Below are 12869 nucleotides of genomic sequence, written 5' to 3' on the forward strand. Positions count from 1 at the left end.
CACATGGGAGGATGAGAATTTTATGCAGAAGCATCGAGAACTACTCAAGCGTTGAGCACAACACTTTTTCTTAAGGCGAGGGGCATGTTAGGTCCCTATTGATAAGAAATGCAGAAGACAGAAGTTTGGACAAACACACGGGAGCTCACAGGTGCAGATCACCAGGAGCTCCCACCCGCAAATGCATTCGCTCACCTTATTCATTAATCATTAGGAATTAAATAGATACATAAGCAAAAATAGATTCCTAATTAATAGGAACTGAATGTCAAATAAAGAGAAAATCATAACTACATAACCTATTCTCCATTAATTTCTAACATCCCCCCTTAATGGAGAAAGGGATTTTTAAACACACCTAAAATGTCCCTAAACAAATCAAACTTCAGTCTTCCTAGTGGCTTAGTGAATTGTGGTTCCTGTTTCCTTGGACACCGAAGGAGATTGAGATAGCGAATCGAAGGATTCATGCATAGGCGATTGTTCTCCTCTTATTTCTTCAATCATCTTCACAACATGACTCATCTTCGGGCGTTGCTCAGAGGGCACAGACACACAGACCATTGCGATTTGAGGCATGCCCACCATTTCCTCCTCGATGTTCTTGTACCTCATGAGTTCTAGATCAAATACCTCGGCTGTCCATTCTTCCCTCACAATAGATTGTACCCACTTGGAAAGATCTATGCTTTCATCAGATGCGTGTGTCTTTCCTTCATATAGTCTTACTTCAGCTTGAGCACCCACCGATCTAAGTGCATCAGCAAAATTTGTCCTCGCTTCCGATTTGCAATTGTTGTGAGCATCCTGCAGAGATGACACTCCAAGATCTTGGAAGCCTTGTTTGACTGCATGCATCACATAAGGAATCATTCTCAAAACAAAACCTTTATCAGCCATCTCCCCTGAAACCCCTTGAGCAATTTTCAGCTTAGATTTATCACCCAGATATCTTGTATCACTTCCTTTTGCCATGGCTTCAAGAGAACCCATCCCTCTGTACTTTTTAAGGCGTTGCCCATCCTGAACAAAGTAATCACCAGGAGACTCCTCTGTGCCTGCAAGAAAGCTTCCCATCATGATAGTAGATGCTCCCAACGCCAAGGCTTTAACAATGTGCCTTGAATTTGAAATTCCACCATCAGCAATGATAGGTACACCACTTTCTCTTGCGACAGATGAAACTTTGTAGACTACTGTTGCCTGTCCCCTTCCAACAGCACATACTTCCTGTGTAGTGCATATCGAGCCCGATCCCATTCCAACTCTAAGGGCATCTGCCCCTGCACTTATCAAATTCCTGGCCTGATTGGAAGTCACTACATTGCCCGCAATCACATCCAAGTGAGGATAAGCTCTCTTAGTATAGCCCAGCATATCTCTCTGGTATATGGAATCTCCCTGTGAGCTATCAAGAATAACTATGTTCACACCGGCATCGATGAGAAGCCGAAGACTCTCTTTATCACTTTCTCTAGTCGCAATTGCTGCTCCAACAAGTATCTTGCCATCATGTCCAAGAGATGGACTACCAAGAGGAGGACTCTGTTTGATTCTCTTCACATCATCTCTAAATAAAAGTTCCATAACAGACTCATCATTCTCTGAAACCAGAGGAAGATACTTGACCTTATTATCAATCAGAATTTTTGTAGCCTCTTCCAAACTGCAGCCTGCAGGGGCTGTGATAATATCCCAGGTCATGACTTCACTAACTTGAGTATACCTATCTGCAACAAAATCCAAGTCCCTGTTTGTAACTATCCCTAAAAGCTTAGATCCAATGGTCCTTGATTCTGTAACTAATGCACACAAAAAGCCATGCCTCTCCTTTAGGGCATCAATTTTATGAATACTGTCAGTTGGCAACAAACAAAACGGATCACGAACAAACCCAATTCGTTGGCTTTTGGCCTTTTTCACGAGATCAGCCTGCTCATGTGGGAGATTGTTGTAATGAATAAAACCTATTCCTCCCAGGGCAGCCATGGCCGCTGCCATTGAAGATTCTGTAACAGTGTCCATGGGAGACGATAGGTGACGGGAAAGCATCGTCTGGTTCTTCATCTCTAGACTCGACGGGGCCAAAACCGATGCCGAATTGGGAACCACCGTGGGAAGAATATCCAGGCTCTCATCGTGAATTTCGCTGTTGTGGTTGGTGTCGGAGTCGATCTTCATTTTCTTCAGGTTTAGGGGCTGGGATAGCAATTGAAACGGAAGCATTCGGGTGTGAAGCGCTCCAATTACCTTCTCAGCAGGTACCATTGATGATGGATACCTGCTGTCCCGGCTCCTTTCAGCAGACTTATTTGACGTCATCAAGGCTTGCTGAGGCGTACTTTTCACATCCAACTTGTAGAGTCCTCCTATGCGAATACCTGTAGCAATGGGCTTCATCTGATCCAACAAATCTTTAATAATGCAATAAGATTTAAAAAATTCTACCTTGAGGTCCTGATCTGTAATCTTGGACACAGAAATCACGTTCTTCTTAATGCCAGGAACATACCACACATCAGATATATTCCTAATCTTACCATCAGGCAGAGTAACAAGGACATCTCCATGTCCCTTGATCTCGTACACACTATTATCTCCAAGATAGACTTTTACTCCAGTGTTGGATTCTTTAAAATTTCTGAACCATTGCTTTTTACCTGACATATGCGAGGAGGCTCCAGAATCCACGATCTAAATATCTGATTCATCCTCCTCAATAGCAGTGTCACCCTCGGCCATAAATAGTCTAACATCCAGATTCTCATCTGGGTCTGTATCTGCATCTGCATCTGCCAAATGACCTGCATGCCTTTTCTGATTGTACCTCTCTTGATTTGCCTTCTTCTTGCGACAAAATTTAGCAATATGGCCTATCTTACCACAATAAAAACATTCAGGAGCAGAGTCATTTCTATACAAGGTCATACCTTGTGGTGTCATTTCTGATGTGTTGCCCCTCCTCTGATCAGCCATCGCTCTCCCTTTTGCCTTGAACTTTGTTATCAATGCAAGATTTGGATCTTAAGGCTTGAGAGACGACCTCCTTTCCTCTTCATGTAGCAAAATTCCAGTAAGCTCTTCAAAACTTGGAGGCTTTTCCCTTGCATTCAATCCAGTTATAAACATCTGATAGTCATCTGTCATACCGTTCATGGTGATTGTCATGAGATCATCATTTGCCACGGTTTGACCGATATCAGATAGTTTATCTTTAACTTCGTTTATCCGAGATAAGAATGACGAAACAGACTCATTCTCCTCCATCTTGATTGAGAGGATTTTCTTCCTGAGGAACAAGGTTCGGCTGGTGTTCTTGATTTCATACATGTCTTTGAGAGTTGTCCAAATCTCATTCACTGTCTTGCAATCCCGAATATGAGGGATGATGCAATCTTTAACTGACAATTTTAGTAGGACCTTTGCCTTCAGCTCCCTTTTCTCCCATTCTTGAGTTGTTGCATTCGTTCCACCATTTGCAACAGTTGGCTTACCTTCATCACCGATGACAATGCTGTAGGTATTCTGACCTTCAAGCAAAGTCTGAAGCTTAAATTTCCAATTTATGTAATTGGAACCATCCAATTCGCTGCTTTCATTTAAATAATCTGCCATCTGAGAATTCATCTTGAAAAAAAAACAGGTTAACCCGGCAACTTAAAAAACCGAACAACTCTCAATTATCACAACAATCCACCACTACAACACACGAGCTTCTCCGCTCGATCTCCCAACAGCCTCCATGCTCAACCTTCGAGCTCCTTCGCTGCCACAGTCCACCTCTGCTCTTTGGGTTTTCGGCTCTTACTGGTTCCTCCCACCACGACTCACGATCTATACAGAAGATCGCTCCATGCTGCCACCACAGTTTCTTCTGCCAACAACGAGAGTTTCTCTGCTCTCAGATCAACACAACCAAATGGCAAACCTTTGAAACTCTCCGGGCATTCCCTTGCCCACTCGATCCACCGAAACCCTCCTATACTTTTCCTCTTGAAAATCTATCAGATTGAATGCCAAAACAACATCAAACCAATCCTACGCAGGAAACCCTGAATTCCGAGGATGAGTTCAACAGAACCCCGAAAGCGCTCATTCCTCGAATTTCTTCAGCTTTTTCTTACTAGAAGACACTGGATACCCTCCCTGAGAACAAACCCTGACGAAGGACTCAGGAAGCCATGGGTGACCAAATCAGCGTCTAAGGACACGGCTGGAAACAGCGTTCGAAGAGCTGTCCGTCTATGTCAGATTGGAGGCCAGAGGAATTCGAATCAGGACCTACACATAACTCAAAGCTGCACACCCCGACCTGAGACCCCCTACACCTCCTTCTCGACGCAAGCACTCGACTTCCATGCAGGATCCAGTCGGCCACGTCTTTGCAGCCTTCCAAAGTCACGCACAGCTTCATCTTACAGGATTCCCAGCACTATGCTCTGATACCATGATAAGAAATGCAGAAGACAGAAGTTTGGACAAACACACGGGAGCTCACAGGTGCAGATCACCAGGAGCTCCCACCAGCAAATGCATTCGCTCACCATATTCATTAATCATCAGGAATTAAATAGATACATAAGAAAAAACAGATTCCTAATTAATAGGAACTGAATGTCAAATAAAGAGCAAATCATAACTACGTAACCTATTCTCCATTAATTCTAACACCTATAACACCAGTGATTACCCATTACTATTGTACTTGTATCCCTTATTAATATTGTTGTGCCCCTATTGTCCCCATATTGTTATTATTATGCCCCATAGAATCCCTCTATTGTTATTTTTGTGCCTTTATATTATTATTGTTAGGTCGGCTGGGTTATATTGTGACTCCTTAGACTCCTATATATAGAAAGGAGGTTTTGTCATTTGAAACGTCAAAGAATCATTCATTTGTGTAATCTAAAGGAGGTTTCCCCTCGAAGAGGCTGAATTCGAAGTCGTTGATCTATCTTTTCTATCTTTTTTTGAGCTGGTTTCATAACATCATCCTATTGTCATGTCTGTAAGATATGAACCTGTAATTCTATCCCATATGAACTCATAGATTTTATGCTATTTACATGTACTCTTTTTCTAAGAGCATATGCAACCTTATTCTATTTTCTTTTAATATACTTTATCTCAAATTCAAATTCATTGATCGTGTCCAACCATCTAGCTTGTATGGAATTCAAATTTGGTTGGTTAAACAAGTACCTTAGCCAACTCTGATCAGTCATCAACATAAAACTTCTACCAAGAAGATAGTGCCTCCATATCTACAATGTATGGATTATCATTGCCAAATAAATATCATGCATCACATAGATTTACTCGTGCTCATTTAGTTTCCTTGATTTCTAGCATACCCACTATCCCTCTTGTATCACAACTCCACCAATTCCGCTCTTACAAGAATTCTCACACACCAAGAACACTTTATTTGGATCTACAATCTTGAGACCTGAAGCATTTGCCAACAACTCCTTCAACTATTCAAAAATTGTTGCACATTCCTCTATCCATCCAAATTTCTTTCCTTTCCTTTGCAATGATGTAATAGGATAGGAAATCTATGAGAATTTGTTGATGAACCTCCTATAGTAACCTTCTAACCCCATGAATGATCTCACATCATCCACATTCTTAGGAGTTTCTGATTCCATGATAGCTCTTATTTTCTCTAGATCCACTACTAGGTCTTCCTTGGAAGCAACATGTCCTAAGTAATGTAGCTTTGTCTGAAATAAATTGCATTTACTAAGCTTGGCATACAACTGATGCTCTCTCAGAAATCTCAATGTTGTTGGTAAGTGTTAGACATGATATTCCTCATTCTTAGAATATATCAATATATAATTAATGAATAGAATAACAAACTAGTCGAGATAAGGACACAACACACTATTCATCAAACACATGAAAGTAGCTACAACATTAGTCAAACCAAAAGGAACTACAACAAACTCATAATGTCCATACCTCGTCTAGAAAGTAGTATTGTAGATGTTCTCTTCTTTAATTTGTACCTGATGATATCCTGATCTCGAATCAATCTTCGAGAACACCAATGCTCCCTTCAACTGGTCAAACATGTCATCAATCCTTGACAACGAATACTTGTTCTTGATGATTACCTTATTCAACTGCCTATAATCAATGCACAATTTAAGAGTACCATCCTTCTTCTTCACAAACAATACCAATTCATCCCACATCGATACATTTCGCCTAATTTATCCCTTGTCAAGTATTTCTTTCAATTGAATCTTTAATTCCACTAACTTAGGAGTGCTCATCCTATATAATGCCTTTGATGTTGGTGTTGCTCCTAGTACCAACTCATTAAAAAATTTCACTTCACTGTCAGAAGAAAAATATGAAATCTCCACTCGAAATACATCCTGCAACTATTGTAAGGCATGATACTTCTTTAAGACTTTCACATCCTCAACATCCTTCCCTTTATCACTAGAAATACACACCACAAATAACACACACCCTTTCATATGACTATGCTTTTTCTGCATAGTTGTAATCATTGTAATTGATCTTGCATTCTTCTTACCCCATAAGAGTCTTTATTCTCCATTGTCATCGAAGCATTCAATAGCATTTCCATAACAATCCAACTTAGTCTTGTGAAGGTACAACCAATCCATACCCAAAAATATATTGCATGATCCCAAGGGAAGTACATTCAGATGCACTGATGTAGGTATACCATTCAACTCAAATGCACAAGCTATTACCCAATGATGAACTCTTTTCTTAGTACCTATAGCCAACTACACTAACCAATAATTTTCATGCACGTATTTTCTCAAAGCACACCTATCCACCAGGTCAGGGTTAACATAGCTATAATCGGATTGAGGGTCAATCAAAATAGGAACAACTTGATCACAAAGATTACCATCAATCTCCACAATGTATGCCTGGCGATTGTCCTTCCTATTATCCAATGGTATATACATCGAAGGAATGAGCTATCCAACATCCCCAAGTATCTATGCTTCCTCTCCAAAGTAGATCTAAGACTTACCACCTTGATATGATGAGAAATCCTTCTTGAGATGCATCTTACCACATATCCAACACTGCAACTATCTCTTACCCTCACCTTTATTTTGATGCCCTCGAAGTTGTGAGCCATGTGCCTTTCCAACTACATTAAGCTTCTTGTAAGGAACAACATTATCTTTCTCACCTACATCCGGAGGTATTATTCGCTTCGGTGGTCATTTACCTTTAGTCTTTTATTTCCATTTCAAACCTTTTTGTGACTTTCTCTTATGCTCCCATTTCTCATAACAATGCTTCAAATTTCCAATTACTTCATCAAGTGGTTGAGGCACATCATACTCAATCCAATCTTTAAATGCTAATGGTAATCCACCGAAAAATATTTGAACTTTGGCATTCTCATCCTTAAGATATGGTACATACCTCAACAAATCTAGGAACTTAGTCATGTAGTCCTCGTCTGTAATTGATCCCATATTCATCTCATTGAACTCAGATTTAATTTCATATTAGGTCTTTGACAAGTATTTCTTCCTAAAGGGTCTCTTGAATTCATGTCAATTCATTTCCTTTGTCTTGTTATCTTTGACCTGCTTCATATCTTCCCACCACATGTCTTCTCGCCCTTTGACACTAAAATTAAATATCCCGACCTTCATGTTTTCTATGTAATCATGAAAATGAAATAAGTTCTTCATTCCAAGCAACCATGTGTATGCATCTTATGGTTTCTTCAACTCTCCATCAAATGTAGGTGGCTTGGATTTCTTGAACTCTGTTGGGTCCCTATAATACTATTGATTACCCCATTACTATTGTAGTTATACCCCTTATTTATATTGTTGTGCCCCATTGCCCCCATATTGTTATTAATGTGCCCATAGAATCCCTCTATTGTTATTTTTGTGGCTTTATATTATTATTGTTAGGTCGGCTGGATTATATTGTGACTCCTTAAACTCCTGTATATAGAAAGGAGGTTTTGTCATTTGAATCACGAAAGAATTGTTCATTTATGTAATGTAAAGGAGGTTGCCCCCTCGAAGAGGCTGAATTCTAAGGCGTTGATCTATCTTTTCTATCTTTTCTTGAGCTGGTTTCATAACATTTGGTATCAAAGCTTTGGATTCTAGGGTTTCGCTGCTCCAAACAGGTCATCTTGGCATTTTCGCTATAAATTTTTTTCTATGACGTTTCAGAAGTCGCAAAAAAATCTATTTGAGAAGAAATCGCGCTGAACCTTGGGTCCGAATTTTAGAGCTTTTCGCACGATATTTTCGGAGATATGATCTGAGGAAGTTGGTCTTTTTGCAGACACCTGAATTACACTCAAAACAGGTGACCTGGGGAAAATCGTCATAACTTTCTTTCTCAGCATCGGATTGAAATTTCGTAAGAAGGTACAGAAAGAGGACGGACTGTAGATTTCTTTTATATATTTTTCAGAGTGAAAGGTTGAAACAGTGACACATGGCTCTTCATACAAGTTCGCTCTACTAAACTAGTATATAATCAGGTCACTGCGGGAGATTGTGCATAACTCTTTCTTGGAGAATCCAATTTGGATCAGACTAGTGGAATTGGAAAGAGGAAATAGAAGGCTACTACAAGTCACAATTTCAGAACTGGATGATTCGAAATTACAGAGATACATCAGATTCAATATCAGGCTTCTACAAAGAAAAAAAAGGTGTGTAGTTTTTTTTTTAAATTTTTGCATAAGCTTGGTTTGAAGGAATTCAAAAGGCATAGTAAGGCATTATTATCGGTAACTGATGCCCCGAGGAAAGAAAATGCAAACAACTAGTAAGGAACCTGAAAGCTCTAGCATGACTCATGAAGAAGAGGAAGAAATGCTACATGATATATCAAAATTACAAGAACAAGTGCAACAAATGTCACGCTCACAAAAGCTAACAGATGCTAAGATAAATGGTGTGGAATCTAAGATAAAGGGCATGGAAGCTAATATGGATGATCTGAAGGCAGATTTGAGGACAAATTTGAAGACAGACATGGCAGATTTGAAGACAGATTTGACAAATTTTCTACAAGAAATACTTACTAATGGTGAAAAGGTTGTAAAGGAAACTCATGATGTGAACAAAAGAAATGTTAATCATGATTCCATAGACTCTAATGTTGGATCGAAGACCCACCATATTCCAAAAATCGATATGAGGAAGTTTGATGGCAAGGATCCTGCCACATGGATATTACAGATGGAGCAGTTCTTCGATCTCAATAATGTGCAAAACACACAAAAGGTACGTATGGAAACTTTATATTTGGAACCAAATCAGTTTGTATGGTATCAATGGCTTTGCTCTCGTAAACAATTTATCACTTGGGCAATTTTTACGGAAGAATTGATAGCACATTATGAGGATACAAAAAGCAACACTTTTTTTAGCCAATTGATAAGTCTCAAACAAAAGGGTTCAATAATGGAGCACATTGAGGAGTTCCAAAAATTGAACATAAGGGTAAAAGATATTCCAAGGAGCATAGGATTGATGTGTTCATAGGGTCTTTAAAGGATAATATCCAACATGATGTTCGACTTTGGGAACCTGATTCATTAGAGAAGGCATTCAGGTTAGCAAGAAAAATGGAAAGCAAAATTATGGCAACCAGGAAGCATACCACTCACAACTATAAAGACGGAAGTGTTGTTGCCCCTAGTCTTCCACAACCTATAAGGTTGACACCACAAAAATTGGAAGAAAAAAGAGCAAAAGGGCTTTGTTACAGTTGTGATAGCAAATACACTAAAGGTCATAAGTGTGCTGAGAAGAAATTATTCTACATAGATTGTGAAGAGGAAGAAGAAAAGGAGCAAGAAAGGTCAAAAGAAGAGGATATACTCCAGGAACAAAGCCTAGATGAAGAAAAAATAAATCCGACCATATCTTGTAATGCATTGGCGGGAATTACCACTCCTCAAACCATCAAGATAGAAGGACAAATCAAGAAGAAAAAGGTAATAGTGTTGATTGATTCAGGAAGCACCCACAATTTTATTCATTGTAGGGTAGCAAAAGAATTGAATTGCTTCCTATATCCAGCACCAGAGTGTCAAGTGATGATTGCAAATGGAGGAACAATAAATTGCTCTGGAAAGTGCCATAATATCAAGCTATCCATGGGAGAATATGTATTGACTAGCCCAATGCTTTCCATTCCAATGGGAGGTGCTGATGTTGTACTAGGAGTCCAATGGCTACAATCCTTGGGTACAATAGCTTTTAATTTTCAAGAACTTTTCATCAAATTTTCTATGGAAGGAAAGGAAGTTGAATTAAGGGGTATTGCAGGGAAACCAGGAAAGATAATCAGCTCTAATGGTATGACAAAGCTTCTAAAAAAGGAGCAAAGGGTGTAATTGCACAATTATGTTCGCTAGATGTTTCCACATTAGAATCATCTATTTCTCCAGATCTCCAAAAAGTCCTGGACAATCATTCCAAGGTATTTGAGACTCCCAAAGGTCTCCCACCTATGCGTGATCATGATCATGCTATTCATCTGATTCCAGGAAGTGTTCCTCCAAACATCAGGCCGTACAGATATCCCTATGTCCAAAAAAGTGAAATTGAACGTATGGTTGCAGAAATGCTAGAGGCTGGTATAATTCAACCGAGTCAAAGTTCTTTCTCTGCTCCAGTAGTATTGGTGCACAAGAAGGATGGATCATGGCGCATGTGTCCGGATTATAGGGAGCTCAACAAGCTCACTATTAAAGATAAGTTCCCCATTCCTGTCATTGATGAATTACTGGATGAATTGCATGGATCAATTTACTTCACCAAGTTGGATCTTCGTTCAGGATATCATCAAATCAGAATGAAGATTGAAGACATTCCGAAAACAGAATTTAGAACTCATGAGGGTCATTATGAATTTTTGGTCATGCCTTTTGGCCTTACCAATGCACCTTCAACATTTCAAGGTTTGATGAATTCAATTTTCAAACCATTCCTTAGAAAATTTGTGTTAGTATTTTTTGATGATATACTAATCTACAGCAAGTCTTGGAAGGATCATGTTGAACATGTTGACAGGGTGCTACAACTATTGGAGGAGAAACAATTATATGCAAAAAATCCAAATGTTTCTTTGGAGTCCAGGAGGTGGAATATTTGGGTCATATTGTATCTCATGAAGGAGTTAAGGTAGACCCTAGCAAAATTAAAGCCATTAAGGAATGGAAAATCCCCACATCCATAAAGCATTTGCGAGGATTTCTTGGGTTGACAGGGTATTATCGCAAGTTTGTTAAGAATTATGGGAGAATAGCAGCACCTCTAACAACATTATTGAAGAAAGATGCATTTTCATGGACTCTGAAAGCAACAAAGGCCTTTGAACATCTTAAAGAGGCAATGTGCCAAGCACCGGTCTTAGCTACACCGGACTTCACAAAAACCTTTATTGTGGAATGTGATGCTTCAGGAAATGGAATTGGTGCTGTTCTAATGCAAGATGAAAGACCCATTGCTTTTGAAAGTCGTCCAATCAAGGGAAAGTTTTTAAGAAAAGCTATTTATGAGAAGGAAATGTTGGCAATACTCCATGCACTTAAGAAATGGCGACCCTACCTAATGGGAAGACACTTCAAGGTAAAAACGGATCATGATAGCCTTAAATACTTTTTAGAACAAAGATTATCCTCTGAAGAGCAACAAAAGTGGGTCACAAAGATGTTGGGTTATGACTTTGAAATCATCTACAAAAAAGGGAAGCAAAATGTGGTGGCAGATGCACTCTCAAGAAAGGATGAGGATGTGGAAGCATTGTTGTGCGCTATTTCTATTATCCAACCAGATTGGATAAATGAAGCAAGGGAGGAATGGAAGAATGACGAAGAAGTGTGGGCACTTATTCGAAAGCTACAACAAGATTCCAGTACGTCTGATACATTTAGCTGGAAAAATGATTCGTTATGGTACAAAGATCGCTTATACCTCTGTAAGAATTCCCAGCTAAAACAAAAGATTCTTATGGAATTGCACACTTCTCCCTTAGGAGGGCACTCAGGATTTTTAAAAACTTACCACAGGGTTAAGAAGGAATTTTTTTGGGATGGCCTTAAATCAGATATTCAAAATTTTGTGGCTGAATGTTTGGTTTGCCAACAAAATAAAGTTGAAACAATTAAGACACCGGGTCTATTACAACCTTTATCCATTCCAAGCCAACGTTGGGAGGAGGTTTCAATGGATTTTATCACAGGTTTACCCAAGTCTGAGGGAAAGAGTGTCATCATGGTGGTAGTTGACAGACTTACCAAGTATGCACACTTTTGTGCATTATCACATCCATTTAAAGCCAGTACAGTTTCTACTGCATTTATGGAAACAATTCAAAAGCTACATGGAAACCCAAAGATTATTGTAAGTGACAGAGATCCCATTTTCACTGGAAATTTTTGGACAGAATTATTTTCTTGTCTTGGTACTCAGTTAGCTCATAGCTCATCTTATCATCCTCAATCTGATGGGCAAACTGAGATAGTAAACAAATGTTTGGAAGGATATCTTCGTTGCTTTGTATCTGATAAACAGACACAATGGGTCAAATGGTTGCCTCTGGCTGAATGGTGGTATAACACTTCCTTTCATACAGCAACAAAAATGACCCCATTTATGGCACTTTATGGGTATCAACCACCATCCATCACATCATATTTAAGAGAAAATTCTAAGGTTCAGGCAGTGGAACATCACATCGAACATCAACAACAAGTCCTCCAACTCTTAAAGGATAACCTCGTGTTGGCACAGAATAGAATGAAACAACAGGCAGATCAACATCGCAGTGAAAGAAGTTTTGATGTAGGTGATTGGGTATTC

At 39.3% G+C, this 12869-nt stretch overlaps 1 protein-coding gene across 1 annotated transcript; it reads right to left on the minus strand.

Annotated features, from left to right (window-relative positions):
• Positions 1-402: 402 nt before the first annotated feature.
• Positions 403-2976, minus strand: LOC149206915 (inosine-5'-monophosphate dehydrogenase-like). Its single transcript, XM_089397839.1, has 4 exons — positions 2931-2976; positions 2733-2792; positions 2449-2630; positions 403-2400 (listed from the first exon to the last, which is right to left on the minus strand). The coding sequence occupies exons 1-4, from the start codon at positions 2974-2976 to the stop codon at positions 403-405; spliced, it is 2286 nt and encodes a 761-aa protein (XP_089253965.1).
• Positions 2977-12869: the final 9893 nt, after the last annotated feature.

This window comes from Pinus tabuliformis, chromosome 1_2, assembly GCF_031772625.1.
Source record: "Pinus tabuliformis cultivar Carrire ecotype Pingquan chromosome 1_2, CPIR1, whole genome shotgun sequence".
NCBI lineage: Eukaryota > Viridiplantae > Streptophyta > Pinopsida > Pinales > Pinaceae > Pinus > Pinus tabuliformis.